The sequence below is a fragment of the Suillus bovinus genome (assembly GCF_016758785.1).
Source record: "Suillus bovinus strain UH-Sbo-P2 chromosome Unknown EDB93scaffold_48, whole genome shotgun sequence".
NCBI lineage: Eukaryota > Fungi > Basidiomycota > Agaricomycetes > Boletales > Suillaceae > Suillus > Suillus bovinus.
The window spans coordinates 219702-240045 of NW_024542104.1; the positions used below are offsets into that span (position 1 = coordinate 219702).

The 20344-nt window shown below is 49.1% G+C and overlaps 3 protein-coding genes across 3 annotated transcripts; 1 reads left to right on the forward strand and 2 right to left on the reverse strand.

The window, feature by feature from the left end:
- Positions 1-890: 890 nt before the first annotated feature.
- On the reverse strand, positions 891-2983 carry EDB93DRAFT_1295080 (uncharacterized protein; the record flags this gene model as incomplete). The annotated part of the gene is made up of 14 exons (XM_041454607.1): positions 891-1478; positions 1534-1591; positions 1646-1877; positions 1932-2066; positions 2119-2178; positions 2231-2285; positions 2344-2375; positions 2431-2444; positions 2503-2531; positions 2587-2625; positions 2679-2693; positions 2746-2765; positions 2816-2848; positions 2911-2983. The coding sequence occupies 14 exons, from the start codon at positions 2981-2983 to the stop codon at positions 1281-1283; spliced, it is 993 nt and encodes a 330-aa protein (XP_041305457.1). The 3' UTR covers positions 891-1280.
- A 2132-nt stretch (positions 2984-5115) lies between these two features.
- On the reverse strand, positions 5116-6212 carry EDB93DRAFT_1105791 (uncharacterized protein; the record flags this gene model as incomplete). The annotated part of the gene is made up of 8 exons (XM_041447535.1): positions 5116-5155; positions 5324-5561; positions 5631-5765; positions 5815-5874; positions 5928-5929; positions 5977-5978; positions 6037-6068; positions 6191-6212. The coding sequence occupies 8 exons, from the start codon at positions 6210-6212 to the stop codon at positions 5116-5118; spliced, it is 531 nt and encodes a 176-aa protein (XP_041305458.1).
- A 9772-nt stretch (positions 6213-15984) lies between these two features.
- Positions 15985-16976, forward strand: EDB93DRAFT_1338684 (uncharacterized protein; the record flags this gene model as incomplete). Its single annotated transcript, XM_041455400.1, has 7 exons — positions 15985-16065; positions 16131-16199; positions 16266-16340; positions 16398-16622; positions 16670-16720; positions 16762-16834; positions 16867-16976. The coding sequence occupies 7 exons, from the start codon at positions 15985-15987 to the stop codon at positions 16974-16976; spliced, it is 684 nt and encodes a 227-aa protein (XP_041305459.1).
- Between the last annotated feature and the right edge of the window lie 3368 nt (positions 16977-20344).

Here is a 20344-nt window from a genome sequence, read left to right on the forward strand (position 1 = left end):
GGACGTTAGTTGTGTAGTAGAAAACCCAATCAAACTCTATAAGGGCGCGCGCGATATGGTACGGTTCGGCGATTTGATTTACCACCGCTATATTCATCGTTGTATATCCTAGTGCGGAGTTGCACTAGATTACCAGGATGGTGATCCCAGCACTCGACGAATGTATGTCCGACTTGGTCCCCCGCAGCGTTGCAACTATCGATAACATGAAGGAGCACGGCGACGTAGAGCTCGCAGTGTCTCCAAATGCTATTTTTGCAACTGCTATCAGACGTGGCAGCGAGCAGCCATTCGAGTTCATTACTTATCAAATCTATAGCGTATGACAGTACTATCAACCCTCTGGGTGGATCTTTCGTGTTGCTGGTCCCGTTGTACTTACTCCAGAAGTTTTGGATCCACAACGGAGTTAGAACCAGGTCTTCTTGATGTAGATTCGGAGGTGAGTGGCACGCGATCCCATCGTTAACATAGACTTCTCGTCCCACTCTTACCTGAACAGGACGGGACACACAGAATTTTGGGACAAGATTGAGGGGTGAATCAGGCTAACCGGGTGAGAAGGATATATATATGAGATTTTGCAGTTGGCACGTATGTAAATGAACGAGAAGCAGGTCACTCATCGAAAGGCTTGCTTCCCCGATCGAGTAGCGCATCTACAGTATTTCGAATACCCGGACGGCTTATTTCCAGCGCCTCCTCGAAATGACATTCATGGACACGTTTCTGAAAAAAAAACCTTGGATGGAGAGAGGGTGCAAAGCGAGTTTGTTTTCAAGAAAAAGGGAAATCAGCGCATACATATTAGTATGGTCATCAGCGCATGCACGAATGTCCCTCGCGCACCTTGGAATCATCTTGAGTGAAACTTCTGTTGTGAGCTAGGTGAGAAGATGAGTGTGGGATGTTGAGTGAGGCGAGAAGACGAATTGCTGAGGAACCGAAGCAGTGCTGTCGCTCGAGGCTCTCGCACACCCAATTGCAAAAGCAATCGTAGGAATGATTGTTATCACATAGAGAAAAGGACTGGTGGTCGGTGCAAGTGTGGGTGGGCAGCTAGTGGCAGTAGATACATCCAGGATATCGATTAAAACATTATCAAACGCATGGCAAATCAATTCAGTAAATACCACGACGAAAATTTTCTACGTCTCCTTGAAAATATCCTTCGGCACACTAAATAACTTAGATCAATACTGTCAGGAAAGTGAGAATAAATAAAAGTAAATTTCCCTGCTCCTTGTAGAGCACCAGACAACCATTAAACTCATCGAGCGTCACACACTACTGCCAGTCGATACATGCACGCGCTCCTGGAAAGCGATCGAGGTCATACCAGTGGCTGCGTCTGAATCGGTCACGAGTTTGGCGTGGTATTCTCGAACACCAAGGATCAAGCGTGGTCCCAGCACGAACTGCACGACCTGCAAAATCTGAAGAAACCCAGCATAAACCAAAGTGTTTAGAGAATATTCCTATATAAACGATGAACCATGGTAACATGCGGAGGTGATCGAAAGATTGACATACCATCGAGAGTGTTGGAGAGAAATCAAGAATGAGCTCAAAGCAAGAAACAGCGAAAAAGCTACCATGTCCGACCCTTCAGTGGAAAAAAGGAACGACAACAATATAGGCTTACCTCGCAAAGTATATCATGTGAGTTTTCATCAATACCGCAAAACAGTCTCCGATAATCCCTCCTGCTGAATGTTGTCGCAGTTCACGGAAGTGTTTTACCGCGATCCAGACTGCGAGACATAATATGAGGACCTCCCACACGGTGCCGAGTATCCAAGTAATGGAAGACAGGAGTGGGGTTTCGTTCACATAGCCAAATGAGCACTGATAGGTGCCAGAGAGAACGAGTTCCTCTGGTATTCATCGTTGAGCCCCACGCACGTATTTTCATCCACAATTAAGCGTACCTCCTGAAGTATGCATTGTTGACATGACGGATACCACTCCGTCGAAAATGTTGACAGCCAGGAGGGTGACAATGAGAAATATCAGGATCTTTCTAGATCGTTGATACATGGCATGTAACCGAGTGATGATGATGACTTGTAGCATGATTGAGCCAAGTCAATATCACTGCGCAAGCGCCAAGCTTACCCCATAGCATTGTAAATGCCACAACACCCGTCCAATTCCATACGACGTACACAATCCAGCCTGACGAATCCAGTCAGCGATCGGCCTCGGGTAGCACACACTCCAAATAGACTTACATCTGTGGAATTATAGTGAACCAAGAAGTTAGTAAAGAACCGTACCCACTCCTACAGTACACCACACTTAATCGGAGGGGAATAGTAGTCATGTGTTCGGAATACGCACTGTATCTGTCAACGAGACAGTCGTAAGACTGGCTGTATGTCGTTGGTCAGAAGAAGTAAAGACAGTGAATGTACTAAGGAGACATACTCAGCATGTTCATGCTGATTATAAGAGATAGACGATTAGCATAACATCGGTTGCTTGGTTTTCCGGACATACACAGCATGTAAGATTCCAAGGTAGCGCACCTAAGATGCTTTTAAGTCAGCACAACATGACAACCGCGACACACAAGCTACATACACCGAGATACAGAACCGTCATTAGGGACCAACGTTGCCTCTGTGATTAAGTGTATTTTAATGGTTGTTCCTATGATAAGAGACTCTACTCACCCAGACTAATTCGACCTATAAAACCATTCTTAGCGAGATGGCTGCTCTGGTCATAGCATCGACATACCTCTTGCCCGAATGTAAGTGCTGAAAAGATTTGTAAGATGTCGGTAGTCCTTTGATATGATCATGCTCACCCCAATCATACGTCACTCCAACAACGGCAGCAACTGTCAAACCGTAGCCAAGGTCAAATCGAGCCAGCCTCAACATCCAACTGTTCTCCACGTACCTAAAAAATAGCTTAAAAGCTGATTTTCGTTGATGATCGGCCACCAAGTAGGATTATTTGAGACTATGGTCATATTGGTAGAGAATGAGTGTGGGTGAGAGGCAAACTTGATGGATGCATGACGATAGCATTAGCACTATATATACGTATACCACTATCCAGTACTTGGGTAACCGAGATGAGATCAAGAGGTGACATCCGTGCACGCCACATAAAATGCAGTCGAGTGAGCTGAAAACTTGAGCTTCAGCTCTCTTCCTTAGTCATTGGATTTTCGTATCGTAAGGATACAAAAATGGTTGGTGCAGACAACGTAGATGTGAAATTCGACGATCGCCGTCCGCAACGTTCACTGGTTATGATCGTGTAGGGTGTCATGAGTCCTTGGATTCATCAGACTTAGTTGCAACACAGAGGTTTGGCTGTGCATAAAGTGTGAAATCTTGGCAAGCAGGGAGTGCGAACTTCGGAGGTACGATAACTTGTTAACGTGGAACAACACGAAGAGACAGTGTTGCTAGGGTGCCGGGTATGAGTAGTTTACGATAGTGACAGTTAGAAAAGAACCGAAAGGCACGAGATATCTGACCCACCTCTATATGCTAAGCACAGCTTTGTATCACACAAAACCAACATCTATCGCTGACTCTCGCCAAGCGTGTGCCATGTACGAGCCCTGCGCTGACAAGGAGGGTACTTGGCAAGTGAATCCACGAGTCTCGACGACTGGAAGCGCAAATATTAATATTATCATTCTAGGTAAACCCGTGTCAGAATGTTGAGCTGAAGTCCTTGACTAAGCCTAACCTTGGAAAGATCCATCGTGACGACAACCCAAGGGTCAACACATTGTGAGATTGGTGTTGTTGTATTATTACTATACCGTGTACCCTCCCGGGCCGAACGCAAGGGACAGCCTGATGTGGAACCTTGGGGGTTTAACGATAAAGACGCGTCCAGTACTAAAACAAACACATTGGCGGCCTTTGTAAAACGGCATTCATTCTCGAATGACAGGGATCGTCTGACGTATTGTCACTCACTCGATAGCAAAAACGTGCGAGCAAACTTTGAGTTCTAGGACAAACCTACGTTGTCGGTCGCGTTTTGACAGCCAGTTCTCTACAACGATAAAGTTCGACCGATATCCGGGTAATCTATTGTGAGGTAAATGTGGAGTCATGAGGACTGGTCCGGAAGTTGGATGTTGGTGAGGAAGCTTGAATAAACAATGTGTGTTTGACGTCCATCAATAGGGTTCGGAAAGACGCGATGGGAATGATGGACATTACTTCCGTTGACAACAACCTTCACTGCACAGCTAAACACCCAACGCTATCAAGCTTCGTGTGGTCGTTGCGGTTACTGGTCTAGTGAGTTGCGTCACATAACGTTAAGTTGTGTGGGAATTTGAACTTTCAGTCGATCTTCAAAGCTTCACTCATGATTTGTAATCTGATCTTAGTACTCAACGTTGCAACAATTATTTTGATGATTCGGGCCTGGATTGAACGTTTGAACCTTGATATATCTTTTAAGCCGGAGGCCGTGGGCCGCCACTGAAAACGACATGCGGCATGTCACAGATCTTTCACGCCTTGCATCATTAAGACATTACACTTGCCCCTCATCGATGGGCCTCATCCTCAGGCTCCCCTTTCTTACCGTGAAGAAACAAAATATCTTGTCATGCACCCCTTTTACTGTATTTCTCGACTGGCACATATTTTACCTCCGGTGCCACATACATCATCTCTAGCAACACCCATCGCACTCTCAGTGTTCAAACAAGACCCTCGGCCGTATGGGTCTCTAACACGTCTAACCGCTACTCGCACAACATTTTGAAGAACTTGTTTACTCTAACCAACCCTCATTCAACGCCATGTTACAGTGCCTGACAGAAACCTTGCTCACACTAATAAATATGTACAATATATAGATAGTAGAAGTACCACGACAAAATCTTCGAATAAAAAACAACTTCCCTCTCTCCCTGAGAGAACCCGGCACGCGGCAAACACAACAAACATTTTCCATGCTACACACTAACGCTGGTTGACACATGCAAGCGCTCTTCAAAGGCAATCCAAGTCATGCAGGGACCTCCTTCGGAGTTGGCCACGAGCTTCGCATGATATTCTCGAACGCCAAGAATCAGGTGTGGTCCCAGCACACACATCACCGTGACTATGAAAGTTTGAGCTAAACCAAGATAAATCTGATGTTCGGCGATAATTGTGTCCTGCAATAATGATTAAGAATTGTCGCATGCAGAAGTCAGAGTCACAGCGTCATACCGCTATGGCCATTTGAAACACATAAGGGAGATGAAACCAGAAACAGCAACAAAACTGAAGGTGCAGAATTTCAGCGGAAAAGGAGGATCGCATTTGCATTATAGTTAGCTCACCTTGCGAAGTAAATTACGTGAGATTTTGTTAACACCGCAAAACAATCTCCGGCATCAAGCCATCCTGTCAATGGTCGCTGCAGCTCGCGCAGACGTTTGAAAGCAATTCGGATTGCGAGACGTAGTGCAAGGGCCTCCCATACAGCGGGGAGAATCCAGGTCATCAAAGCCAGAAGTAGATTATCCGAGCCTTCTTGAAAGTCAGAGGTGCACTGAGTGATGCCGAAGAGAATAAACACTTCTTTCAAATGTTGGCAGAATGAGCCTCACGCATTCAAGTCCACCATTCACCAAAATTAAAGCTTACCCGACGAAACACGTCTCGTGACCAATGCAGCGATCACTCCGTCAGCGATGTTGACAACCAGGAAGATGACACTGAGAGATATCAGTACTTGTCTGGATTGTTGATGCAGGGCATATAACCGAGCGATCATGATGACTTGCGTCATGTGTCAGTCCAGTCAAAGTAATGCAGCTGCGTAGCTCACCACCCAATATTGCAGTCACGGCGACATTGATCCAACTTAGTGCGTCGAACATTATACGGCCTGAAAAATCGAGTTACGTTGGTTAACAGCATCGGAACTTTAAATGAACTCACAGCTATGGACATCATTGCATTGAAGCAGGAAGCTCGATAACTCACTCACCCCTGCAAGGGAGTGCGATTAATTGGATGTGAATGGCGGGCAGCGGTGCAAAGTACTCACTGAATCTGTTGCCGAAGTTCTCGGAAGAGATACTGCATGCCATTGATCAGAGGAAACGTATGCAGTATGTGAGAAGACATACACTGGATGTTAATGCTGAGTATGAGAGACAGCCGATTAATGCAACATCGATTGCTTAGCTATCCGAACATACATAGCATGTAATATACCAGCATAGCGGACCTAGAATATTGTCAAAGTTAGTACAACGTCTCAACCACGCTTCTGAGTCCTGACAGGATACGTCCGATGAGATACAAAACTGTCATGAATGACCAATGTTGCATCTGCCGCACATTAATCGTGTTTTCGTGTTTTCCGGTGAGAATCTGCTCACCCAGACAAGTTCTACCTATAAATACATGATCAGCAAGATTGTTGTTCCGGTAATGACACCGACATACCTCTCGTCCGAACGTCAATACTAGAACGCACCGTAAGTACCAGTGATATTTGAATACTGTAGTGCTGCTATTGAGTTCGATAAGGGAATGGCGTAACTCAAAGCGATAGGATTGTTCTTAGGATCGGACGCGAGCTTGTAGCGGGGAAATCAACCAACGTTCAAAACGAGTCTACAAGGCCGTATTTTATCTATGAAAAGGTAAGGGTCTTGGTTATTACGAAAGGGAGAGTTTGATGAGACGGAGAGTGGTGGCGTTGAGCCTGACAGGGTAGGAGTAACGGAAATGAGTTAAAGTATGTTAGTTTTTGAATGAAGGTAGTAATAGGGAGCTCGCCGTGCACAGGAATGACGAGAGCTGTTAGGTTTTTGACTGCTTTTTGGGACGAAAGGAGTGAAACTAAAAGAATGACGAGAGAGAGTTAGGTGATGAGTCCAGGGTATAGTATGAATGAGGGTGAAGGACCGAGCTGGTCGTTGAGAATAACGAGAAGATGAGGGTAAGGAAAGAGAATGTGTCCGCGTGACTCGGACGCGAAGCGTGATGCTTCTTCGCATCAGTGAGTCACGCGGATGTCGAGACGTAAGTCCTTGAATCTTATTATGAAGCCTTAGTCGGGGTGTAGAGGATATGGAATCCTTACATCCCCTCCTTACTTTGAATATCGACCGCCCTCGGTCGATCTTCCAACAATAAAACTAAAATATGTGTAATAAGATAGAACGGTTCAAGGAGAGAGAAAAAATGAGAGAGGGAGCAGAAAAATAGAAAGAACGCATCTAAGACTGCTCGTCATTGACTCCTGCGAGGGCTTGAGGGTCGATGAACTGCGTGACTTCAATGGATGAGGGGGAGCGAGGGTGATATGGGATGAGACGAAAGGCGGCGAACTTGAGTTTGGATATGCTGCCGTCGAGCTCTGCAAGCTGGTACGAGCTTCCTTGGGAGCGCGAGACGACGACCATTGGTCCAAAGTACCGTGGTTTGCACTTGGCGTTCGACGCCGCTTCGATCTTCTTGTTGAGGATAAGTACGAGATCACCACGCTTGAATGCGTAGTCATGGATAGTGTTTGCAAAGCGACGCTCGAAGTTTCGGATAGATGCGATGCGACTTTTGAGTACTCGAGCATGCATGACGGCTAAATCTTTATCTCGTTTGGCCAGTTGACGGCCGCGTATGGCTATCAGATCTGCCGAGGAGAGTTGAGATGTGATATCGGGGAGGAGAAAAGTAGCTTCGGTGATATCGAAAGGAAGGAGAGGCTCGATGCCGTGTGCCATAAAAAACGGGCTGTGACCTGTGGATTTTCGCGTGGTGACTCGATCAGCCCAAAAAACGTGGTGAGCTAGAGTGGGCCATTCAGTAATGTCACCGTTACAGGCCTTGACAAGTGAATCGCGTATGGTACGATGCGACCGTTCAACAACGCCGTTGGCCTTTGAATTGTATGCCGAAATCCGAATGTGCCGGATATGGTACTTTTGAGCGAGCCAGTCGAGCGCGGCGACAAAGGGCGTCCCGTTATCAGTTACTATCTCCTCGAGTCCTCCCCATCTGCATAAGATCTCTTCAAAGATGAATGCACCCAAGGTGCGTCCCGTCTCTTTCCTCAACATCCGGAACTCTGGCCAATTCGTCAATGAACAGCGTGCTTGGACGACATACGAATAGCCGTGAGATGGTGGCATGTGCATAGAGTCGGTGAAAACTTTGCGAAAGAGAGGAGCGGGGATTGACACAGTAGGAGGGAGCACGACCTTCTCGTTTGACCGAATTTGACATTGATGGCAAGTTTTCAGATACCAGGCGAGATCGGTATCGAGAGAGGGCCACCAAAAACGGTTTGCTATCGTCCGTCGAGTAGAATAGAAACCCTTGTGTCCGAGTGTATCGTGAGTGTCGTGGAGGATGCGTAAACGGTCGGAGTCAAACAGCACAAGCTGATGACGTCCATTAGATTCTTTCCGCCATAGTCGATGTCCTTGCGCGAAAAACTGGTGCGCACGCTTGGTGAGTCGAGAGCGTTCGGAATTTGATAAGGTAGAGGGGAACGAGAGATTCTCGAGGAATGAGAGGATGATGCGAAGATCTTTATCACGCTGTAGAGAGGTGTCGTCTGAAGGGATCCTGGTGTCGATAGATGGGGGAACTAGAGTCGTGAAGGCTAGCGTTTTCTTTATCGTCTCTACAATTCCTTCCTCAACTCCCTTTGCCACCCATATCCCACTGTCCAGAGTCTCATCGATGCTCTCATCTATCTCCTCCGAAGCTTCCTCGTCGGGGTCTTCATCTGCTCGTGGTCGTCGAGACAGACCGTCTGGACCAGCATGTCGTTTTCCAGGAACATGACGGAGTTTGAAATCGAAGAGGGAGATTCCCGCGATCCACCTGTTGATTGCGGCGTTGGGGTGAACATCCGGGTTACTCAACATACCCTTAATATATTTGGCGTCGACTTCCACTGTGAACGTTCTGAGTCCGATCAGCCATACTTTGGCCGCACGCAAGGCGCGAAATAGGCCATATAGCTCAACTTTCGCCTGTGAATAACGGCTTTCTCGCTCGTTCCAGGTGACTGAACCGAAACGAGCAGGACGACGACGGCCTTCATTGTCGAGTTGCAACAATATCCAACCGCATGCGATGTGTGAGGAATCAACCGCAAGTATGACTTCGTTAGGAGAGTGATAATCGAGAGGTTGGATAGCGGGGGAAGCAATTATGGCTGATTTGAGCTCGTCCATGGCCTCTTGCGTCTCGGGAGTCCATGCAAAAGGGACGTTTGCGCGAGTGAGGTTGGTTAGGGGATGGGTAATACGTGCGTAGTCTCTAATCCAGGTGCGAATGGTTCCCGCTGTGCCCAGGAATGCTCGAACTTCTGTGCGGGTTTTGCAAGGCGGCCAATGTTGAATTTTGGCGATCTTCGCAGTATCTGGGGTGCGACCTTTGTAAGAACAGAGTTGCCCCACAACGAGTACTTGTGGGACGCAAAGGAATAGTTTCTTTGCTGAGACAGTCGCGCCGGCATGTTTGAGACGATGGAGGACTCTGTTGGCGTCAAGGCAATGTTCCCAGACGAATCTGCGGATACCTGGGTTCTGTGGGAGGACTTCGTAGGATCCATCAGGCATTTCGTATCGAGTTCGAGGACCTAAGACGTTCACGTCGTCTTGAAAGTTGGGGGCGATCTCTATCTCATCCTGTAGAATAAATGCTACGTCGTTTTGGAATACAGCGGGAGAGTCGGTCCAACCTTGAGGGAGCACTGTAAGACGAAAGGTGCCGAGGGGGGTCTGGAAAGTGGTGATGTCGCGCGATTCTTCGGCGAGCGCGCGGTGGTCGAAGCCAACGAAGAGATCCATCATCGAATATATAGCGCGCCCTGCACATTGCTCTGCGAATAATTCTACATAGGGCATGGTTGCGGCATCCTTGACAGTCACTGCGTTCAAGGGCTGAAGATCATGCACAATACGTACGGATCCATTTTTCTTTGCGACGCAGAACCACCTCGACTGATATGAGCTATTGGATGCTTCGTAAACTCCCGACGCTATCTTCGACTGAATGAGTTTGACGACCTCTTCGCGAATGCCGGGGGGAATGGGTGGTTGTCGATGAACCCAGGGAGTGTGTTCGATGGTTGGAATAATGACAGGTGGGAAGTAGTCGTCACGGAAACGTCCTTTCTCCGTTTCGTCCCAAGCGAGAGCTACCTCGTTGTTGGATAGGACTTGCGCGGCGAGGTTTCGTTCTTCCGGCCACAAGAACTCGTTTGAGAATACGCCAAGGTCGTCCATACGTTCTTTCGTGAGGCGTTTGCCAGGAGTGAATGCTGAGGGTGTGGGGGTGAGGGGAGGAAGGGACAAGAGAGGGTCTTCTGGAAAGGTACGGATGATGCGCGCATGCGCTGGCATGGTGGTAGGGACGGGTCTGACCTTGTTAGCGACTTTCTTATAGGCAAAGGAGCGGCGAAGGGGATCTATATCGAAATGCGCTTGGAGGAGGAATTCGGCGAAGGAGGAGAAGGTGAGACGAGATTCGGGGATAGCATGGTAAATGTCCGTCGAATTGGTCGGCAGGATAGCCAGCTTCGGATTTGGCAGTGAATTAACGCCTCCAAGTTTGGCATTGATCTTCATGCCGAGATTCGCACAATACTGGTCATTGGCTCTCTCGATCTTGTTCTCTCGGCCACGCTGTGTTGGGAAACCAGCGATAACGTCACCAAACGATTTGATGGCATGGTAAATGTTCGTCGAGCTGGTTAGAGGGGAGTAAGAGGTAGGCAGGGCCGATGAGGATGAGTGGGGGGGTATGGAAAGAAGTGCTGCCGCTGTTAAGGCAAGGGAGGGATGAGGCCAAGGACGAGGGGTGGTTTTGACGGTCCTGGTGATATTCGGGTCCATAGGATCGTGCACCGAGACATGAACATTATTAGTGTCCTCGGCTTTTGAGAGGCGGACTAATCGTTGCCATGGTCGTCCCAAGAGTAATCGATAAGGAGCGTCTGGTACTACATACGCGTGGGCCCATGTCTTAATTCCCTCGACGTCTATTTCCAACATCTCTAAGCATCCAGCCATCTCCTGAGATCCTCCATTTGCCGTTTGCATGTGCATGCGAACGTCTTGATTGATAGGCGCGTTCGTTTTCCTCCAGACATCCTCTCGAATGACGACAATCTCTGACCCTTCGTCCAGCAACCCTAACTCAGAGTGTGTCCCGTTCAACGTGACGCGAATTTCTCGTAAGGGTGTTGCGTGCTCGATTTGGAGGGGTGGGGGGCTGGTTAGACTAGTTGTGACCACGTTTTCAGGGCGCGCGGCCGCGGGCGTTGGCACTCGTTGGGTGCGTGAGTACTCGACTGCCTCCTTCCTCAGATCTGGACTAATCGACAGAAGATCGGATACCGTTAAGTGTTGGACAGGCATATTGAGGATCGCTTCATAGAGACGTTTGGCTGCATCCGGTGAAGCGGCCTTTGATTCGTACTTGAATGCCGGTTCTTTCTTTGTCTCACTAGTAGCGGTTTTGACAGTTTCCATTGGTGCGACGCGTGATGAGGACGAAGGGTTGGTAGATTGTGCGGAGGCCGGAATCGAAGCAGAGTGCGATGACGAAGGGGGTGTGATAGATTGAGTTTCTGGGTTGATTGCTGCTTTGGACTTGGACCTTGTTATGGCAAGTGTTTCCGCTGCTTGCTCATCCGTTTCTTCTTCGACCGTTACTATCACAGCATGGTTCTCGACCACTGGGTGACACTGCAAGAAATACGACTCAGTGATGAAGGCTGAGCTAGGAATTTCTGACGGAGTGATTTGAGGTTTGGGGTCTTGGTGAGGAGTTTCAAGGGGAATGGAGTTGGATCCTGTCGCAGGAGTAGGAGAGCGTGCTGAAGCATACCTAGAGTCGATTACTTGTTTGAAAGTCTCGTTTCCGAAGCGTCGTATGCGCGAGCGATCTGGGTACGCAAAGTATGGTCCGTCGCGGATGATTCTTCCTGCCCGTAAATATTCTCCTGCTATCGAGCAAGTGCGCATAACGTGCGGTCCTCCGCAAAAAAAACACGTTGGAGTTGACGAATTTCCTGAGGACGAATGAAGGGGTGGGAGCGGAAGGTACGATAAGGCAGGTTGTGCGGACGTGTTGGCAAGGTTCTGTCGTGACTTGGGAGGGGCCCATGCCTGCGCTGCTGCGGGAGCTAGACATACGAGACGGGTGTAACACCCTGAATAGGCAACATCTCCGATGTCGAGACCGTGCATCTTCCGTGCTAGCGCTTCTACTTCGTCAATCGTGGTTTTAGCAGGGGCAGGAGGATTCGGAGGAGACGTGAATGCTACTCGCTTCGTCTGTACTTCCTTCCGTATCTCCTTCCTCTCTTCTTCTTCGTCTGAGTCCCATAGTGCCGAGGGCTTGGCTCGTACGGTGCGTCCTTCTCGTATTGTTCGTATTCTGGTCGCTATAGGCTCATTGAGGTCTGCGTCAAAAGCGTCATCTGAGAATACGAAACGCCCTGCTTTGAGAACTTCTTCAAAATCTGTGGCCTCCGTCCTCGAGTAATTGGGGTCCTTGAGCTCAAGTCGTCGGTCGATAGCTCGCCGAGTGACCATAGGGAGTCCTTGCCAAAAGTATCGATCTCGTTCCCGTGTTGAGATCTTCCCGTTGACGACGAGCCAGTGAGCTATGGGACGGAACTGCCTATAGTATTGTAGGAGTTCCGTCTCGGTTGAAATATCATTGTCGACATTACTGATCACTATTCGCTCTAAATCGCGTATAGTGTAGCGTTGGCCCTTTGCAGCACCCGAATACTGTGCTAAGATACTGGTCTTGAAAACGTCGAAGTCTTTGCTCTCGTAGCCTGTCAGTGTCACCCAGAATCGTTTTGTTGGAATGTCGACGTATCGCACGATAGTTTTGCACTTCTCTGCGGGAGTAAGTGCACAAGCATCCGCTAAGTCCTCGAAGAGCTCGAAGAACTCCAACAATTCTGACGTTTCACCATTGAATGAGGGGGCTTTGCTAGAATTGGCCCCTGGCATGGCATTAATGCCTTTGGACGGGTTAGACATGCTTGATAGTACCGAGGTAGCGGGAAAACGATGCGCAAAAGGGTGCGATAAGGTGGGAGGTGCTGCGGAGATGGTGATGTGTGATGGTTGCGATGGTACGAGTGCAGCAGGGGCTATGACCTGGGTGATAGGAAGGGTAATGGTGCTAGGAACGGGATGTGCAAAGGGATTCGGTAAGGCGGGAGGTGCTGCGGTAGGGACTGTGTTTTGGACGCTAGGGAGCGTGGTGGTTTTGGCGATGGGAGTGTTTGGCGGAGGTACTGGAGCGCGAAGGAAGTCAGGTCTGGGAATAGGAGGGAGGGATTTCGCTGGGGGTGCGCCTTCGTTCGGGGAAGGGGCAGTGGGCGTTTCTGCTTCGAATACGGCTGGTCTTAAGGTGAAAGTCGGCTGAGGGATGGCGGGGAATGGGGAATTTGTTTGGAGGAGTCGTCCCACAGTATCGTCGTCCGATAGTGAAGATTCAGTTGGTCCTTCCGAAGTATCTGCGTTTGTATGAACGGATCTGTGGCGAACTGGGGTCTGGGGAAGGGTGAGAATCGTCGGTTGTGCTAAGGATGGGGCGGAAGGAGAGTCAATGGTGTTTGCGCGGGATCTGTTCTTCTTGGGAGCCAGCGCAGTTGGCTGCTTCTCGAGGCGAATTTGCGCGTTAGGGTGATAATACTTTGAAATAATTATGATAAGCGTGGTCCAGAGACCGGGTATGGGACGAGTCAGACTAGAAGATCAGTGAAGATCAGCGAATCCGACTCGAAGTGCGAAGGGGTGTTAAGACAATTCCCCTCGCGGTGGGCTCCAATGTGTAGTGCTGCTATTGAGTTCGATAAGGGAATGGCGTAACTCAAAGCGATAGGATTGTTCTTAGGATCGGACGCGAGCTTGTAGCGGGGAAATCAACCAACGTTCAAAACGAGTCTACAAGGCCGTATTTTATCTATGAAAAGGTAAGGGTCTTGGTTATTACGAAAGGGAGAGTTTGATGAGACGGAGAGTGGTGGCGTTGAGCCTGACAGGGTAGGAGTAACGGAAATGAGTTAAAGTATGTTAGTTTTTGAATGAAGGTAGTAATAGGGAGCTCGCCGTGCACAGGAATGACGAGAGCTGTTAGGTTTTTGACTGCTTTTTGGGACGAAAGGAGTGAAACTAAAAGAATGACGAGAGAGAGTTAGGTGATGAGTCCAGGGTATAGTATGAATGAGGGTGAAGGACCGAGCTGGTCGTTGAGAATAACGAGAAGATGAGGGTAAGGAAAGAGAATGTGTCCGCGTGACTCGGACGCGAAGCGTGATGCTTCTTCGCATCAGTGAGTCACGCGGATGTCGAGACGTAAGTCCTTGAATCTTATTATGAAGCCTTAGTCGGGGTGTAGAGGATATGGAATCCTTACAATACTATCTTGCTCACCCGAATCATATATCAACCCAAAAGAGAAGGAGACTGCAAAACCGCGGGTCTAGATCATCACATGGTCATGCAATATCCTAGTGGTTCTCTACGAACCAACGACATAACTGGTCATTTGGGTCGAAAGCATGAACGGCCACCAAATGGAATCATTTGATACTAGGGTCATGCTGTTAAAGGGTGGATGAGCACCTGGTGACGTGCGGCGTTCGTCCGTGCTAAATATCCTACCATGCAGCGCTTTACTGCCGAAACAAGAACTATAGGAATGGTGTGTGTATCCCTACTTTGAATATCTGAACACCGATCAGCTCAGTCTCCAATTTGCTCATCCGGGTCGGAGAGGATAATAGCCGGTCCAACACGGTCACATCCTGTTGGCATGAAAGCAGGGAAACGAAAAGTAGGGGAGGTCAAAATGGAACGAACAGATAACTCACCTTCCAACCCGGGCTGCTAGTACCCTCAGAACACACCTCTCCAGACTACATACCCAATTCTCCTACTCCTCAGCACCTCGATGTTCTTTGCTGCGGTGGCAATCCGATGGGCCATAATGTCACAAGCATAGTCCGCGCATATCTGGATTCTGATGAAACCCGATCTAAACGCACACGACGAGTATAGATGCGCAGCCAGATATAATCTGGCTGATATTTTATATAGCTGCATGACCGCTCATATTAGTGCAAGCTAGTATAAAGAAAGAAAGGTTGTGGGAGCAGTGTGATGGCGCTGTGTAAACGCAACACGTATTTACTAAAGTATTAGTTAGAATGCAAGGATGTGTCATCAACGCAACATAAGTGATGATGTTTTGACCTTTAGAGTCTTAGATCCAGTAAATAAAGTTCGGATACCTTCAAGGCGGCGTAATTAGAACAAAAGTAAATGTGAAATAGTCAACCTAATAAGGTAATTGGGAGATGCTTTTAAAAACTTCTCTTGACCCGAGCTATGCACGGAGGCATGGTCGTTCTCGCTCGAACGATGCTCTCTCAAGTCACGAAGGGTATATATCAAAGTTGATTTTGACCATAGACAAGCTGAGACTCTCAATCGAGATAAAATTTCAGACGAGGTTATCACTGGCAGTGGTACTACGACCATGTACTTTGTCACAATCATCCACTGTCCCCGACCTGCACCATAAACTTGCTCCAAATCCCATCAGGTTCGACGTGCACACCGCAGAGATATTCAGATACGCTCGAAATTTGAATGCTTTGCGCGCAACACCGCATCGAGGCTTCCTTGAGGCATGCAGTAATGATTTTATATAAATGACCAACCCAAAACTCCATACTAATGGCTTGGCAATCACGAATAACTTTCTGATCATCGCTTTCGTTCTGCCAGGAATCTGTTTGATCTCATTATGGAAATTCGTATGTCCCCAAATTCAGCCTAACTCACACCCCCAAAGTGCGCCAGGCCCCGAAACTCACATGCCAATTCACGCTAATTTACAGGGGTGGATTCACACAGGTGAATTCACACCGCCGCTTTCGCAGTACACTACCCAAGACCCTTATTTTACTTCTCTTCGACTACCATTCACAATGAGCAAACGAAATCATTCATCGAGGAATACGACTCAAACAACCAACGCATCTAGTGAAGCAGCAGTTCCTGGAAACTCGGTGTGTGGCCCATGAAGATCACCTAGTTCACCCCAAATCCTGACATTAACGCATCCTTCGTCTAGCATCGACCTCGTAGCAAAATCGGTCAGTTCCTGAAGAAGCTTAAGGAGGATGCGAAAATGTTAAGGACGGTGAGTCCACGAACATCCAGAACGAGGGTACTGCAACACGACTAACATTGCAACAAACGCTCGAAGAATTCCCGCAGCCCTGGCTCTGCTCCCGAAAATGTCGTTCATGACGAACGTGCTTCATCGAACCCGAATATCGAGGTTAGTTCTCATACTTGCCCTTCAGTCTCTGTTTTCTAAACTATGGCGGTCGCGCAGGGTCAGGCTGGTCCGTCCAGTGTAACACCGGAGCCTGATATCCAATTGGCACTTCGGGATGCACAAGAATATACAAAGCACATGCACTCACTTCCGAGACGTGCGATAACTGTAGCATCTGCTGGTCAGGATGCAGAGAAGGATCTCGATACTGCAGACCAGTTTGAGGACACATATCTCAAACCCCTCAAGATATTTGATGCTGTTATCGCAGAGATTGCGAATGTATGGGTCTTCTTCTCGATCAGAACCAAACTAATCCCGTTCCACAGATACATCCATATGCCAAGATGGCACTGGGCGTGTTGTCTTGTGCAGCCAAAGTATGTCTTATCCTTATCTCTTCCTATCTTACATTGATCAGGAATCATTTGTGCAGATTGTTCTAGCTCAAGCAGATCGCGACAAAGCAGTACTCAAGCTCGTCGATAAGCTGTGTGAAGTTTACAGCTTTATAACACAAGATCAGATGCTCGGCCAAATCTCGTCGATGCGCATTATCCTTGGACAGATTTCTCAGCAGACCCTCGAATGCGCTCAATTCATTCAAAAGTATTCGAAGACCAAGAACTTTTGTGAGTATTCAAAGCTGTTGCACTTTTCATCGTCTCAAGTTTCTGCCGTAATCGCAGGGAACAGACTCAGAAAGAATGTCGCCTCAGAAACGAAAGATACCATCGAACAGTACAGTAACGTGTTGGATACACTCATGCAAAACTTTCGGGACCAAGTTACTCACGACGTAGCCTTATATGTCCACCGTACGGGTAGGCGTTCAGATGTGCTTGTGATTTGACATATATTCATACTTTTTCAGGAGAAATACTGGATCTCAGTGGCATGACTTACGCAGCTGGCGCGGGCCTGGATACCAGGAAACAATGCCTCGAAGGGACGCGCACGGAAATCCTTTCCCAGGTCACGGATTGGGTCAACGGCACTGGTAACAACGTTTCGCCCGTCCTGTGGCTATCTGGCCCTGCAGGCAAGGGGAAATCGGCCATCGCTCACACCATTGCTAAGTGGTTTAAGGATGTGGGAGGGCTTGGTTCGTGTTACTGTTTTGACCGGCAGCGAGAAGCAGATCGTCGCCATGAAAAGATCTTTTCCACGATCGCGCGCGACCTGGCTGACCGTGACCCGGAGATGAGGCGGGCATTAGCAGATGCAGTTCAGAACACGAATGAGCTCAAGAATACAGCGGATATCATTCAGCAGTGGCAGAAGCTTCTCATCGAGCCACTAGGGAAGTCATCTGGGTCAACTGATAAACCCATCGTGATTGTGATCGATGCACTGGACGAAAGCGGCGGAGCAGATACGCGGAGAGACCTCCTCCGTATTCTAGCTGGCAAACATCAAAACCCCGACGTTCCCAAAATAACAGACCTCCCGAACAACTTCCGCTTCATCATCACTTCTAGGCCGCTTGGTGACATCAATTATGAATTTCACGATGTTCCGCATATTCGACAGATGTCGATGGATGATATCCCACCAGAGTTCGCAGAGCGCGACATTCGTGCTTACGTATCTAAGGAGTTGGAAGGGCTGGATTTCCAGGACAGACAGTTTTCAGTCCTCGCTGAGAAAGCTGATGGACTTTTCGAGTGGGCACGTCTCGCCTGCGAATACATCAAAGAACCCCATCTTGGGATATCTCCGAATGATTTCTATGAGTCTGTGGTGTCACGCAATCCCACCGAGAGGAGCATGCTGTTGCACGACATGTATCGGCTCATTTTGACAGATATCATGAACAGGGATGCATCCATCAACGTCCGTCTGTCGCAGAAACTGCATTCGATTGCGCTAACGAGATTTCGCTCAGTGATGAGACAAATACTAGAGACAGCTGAGCCCCTTTCTTTAGCTTCCCTGAACGCCATGAGGCACCATTTCCCAACGCAAGAAGACAATTTCGACGTGGAGCTTGTGGTCAAAAGCATGGGCTCCCTCCTGAGCGGCATCACCAACCCAGATTCCCCAATCCGACCCCTCCACGCATCCTTCCGCGATTTCTTGACCGACAAACAATCCAGCGGGGAGTTTTTCATCGACCTGTCGATGGCGCAGCACGACCTTGCATTCGCGTCGCTTAGAGTTATGGAACACAACCTGCGCTTCAATATTTGCGATTTAAAGTCGTCGTATCTGCCTAACAGCGAAGATCCCGGACTGCAAGAACGAGTCAAAAAATACATCCCCCCATATTTATCATATTCCTCTAGATTTTGGACGTCGCACGTACGAACCACAGCGTTCGACACGGAGCTCGCGAAAGAAGTGAAATTGTTCTTCGACCACGAGCGGGTGTTTTTCTGGGTCGAGTTGCTCGCCCTGATTAAAGCTCTCAGCGGTGCAGTCCATGCCCTTGCGCTCATCCCCCAGTGGCTAAAGGTGAGCACACTGCTACGGCGCCAGACAAAGAACTCACGCGCAAGCCCAGGGTCAATCCGAATTCAAAGATGTCTCGTCGACCGCAATGGATGTACAGAGGTTCATTCAAGTATTTGGCGGCATGATTTTACACAGCACACCGCATCTGTATGTATCAGCACTTCCATTCTTGCCCGCCAACTCTCCGCTATCGAAAAAGCTTTCTACACGATTTCCGAATATTCTTCGTGTAACATCTGGACGTATTATGAACTGGTCGGCTGTTCAGGCCGTGCTCAGGGGGCACACTTCTTTCATTTACTCGGTCTCGGTCTCGCCGGACGGCACTCGCATCGCCAGTGGTTCGGAGGATGGCAGTGTTCGGCTGTGGGATGCTGCGACGGGTCAGCCAGTCGGTCAGCCCTTGCGGGGGCACACTTCTGTCGTTCTCTCTGTCTCGTTCTCGCCAGACGGCACTCGCATCGTCAGTGGTTCTTGGGATAACACTGTTCGGCTGTGGGATACTGCAACGGGTCAGCCAGTCGGTGAGCCCTTGCGGGGGCACACTCATACAGTTTCCTCGGTCTTGTTCTCGCCGGATGGCACACGCATTGTCAGTGGTTCGCGGGATCACACTGTTCGGCTGTGGCATGCTGCGACGGGCCAGCCAGTTGGTGAGCCCTTGCGGGGGCACACTTCCTTCGTTTCCTCGGTCTCCTTCTCTCCGGACGGCGCTCGCATCGTCAGTGGTTCTTTTGATAAGACTGTTCAGCTGTGGGATGCTGCGAGTGGTCAGCCAATCGGTGAGCCCTTGCAGGGGCACACTCATGCAGTTTCCTCGGTCTCGTTCTCGCCGGACGGCGCTCACATCGTCAGTGGTTCTTATGATAACACTGTTCGGCTGTGGGATGCTATGACAGGTCAGCCAGTTGGTGAGCCCTTGCGAGGGCACACTTCCTTCGTTTCCTCGGTCTCCTTCTCGCCGGACAGCGCTCGCATCGTCAGTAGTTCTTACGATAACACTGTTTGGCTGTGGGATGCTGCAACAAGTCAGCCAGTCGGTGAGCCCTTGCGGGGGCACGCTTCCTTCGTTTCCTCGGTCTCGTTCTCGCCGGACGGCACTCGCATCGTCAGTGGTTCTTTTGATAAGACTGTTCGGCTGTGGGATGCTGCGACTGGTCAGCCAGTCGGCGAGCCCTTGTGGGGGCACACTCCACCAGTTTACTCTGTCTCGTTCTTCCCGGACGGCACTCGCATCGTCAGTGGTTCGGAGGATGGCAGTGTTCGGCTGTGGCATGCTGCGACAGGTCAGCCAGTCTGTGAGCCCTTGCGGGGGCACACTCATGCAGTTTCCTCTGTCTCGGTCTCGCCGGACGGCACTCGCATCGCCAGTGGTTCTTTTGATGAGACTGTTCGGCTGTGGGATGCTGCAACGGGTCAGCCAGTCGGTCAGCCCTTGCGGGGTCACACTTCTGTCATTCTCTCTGTCTCGTTCTCGCCGGACGGCACTCGCATCGTCAGCGGTTCAGAGGATGGCAGTGTTCGGCTGTGGGATGCTGCGACGGGTC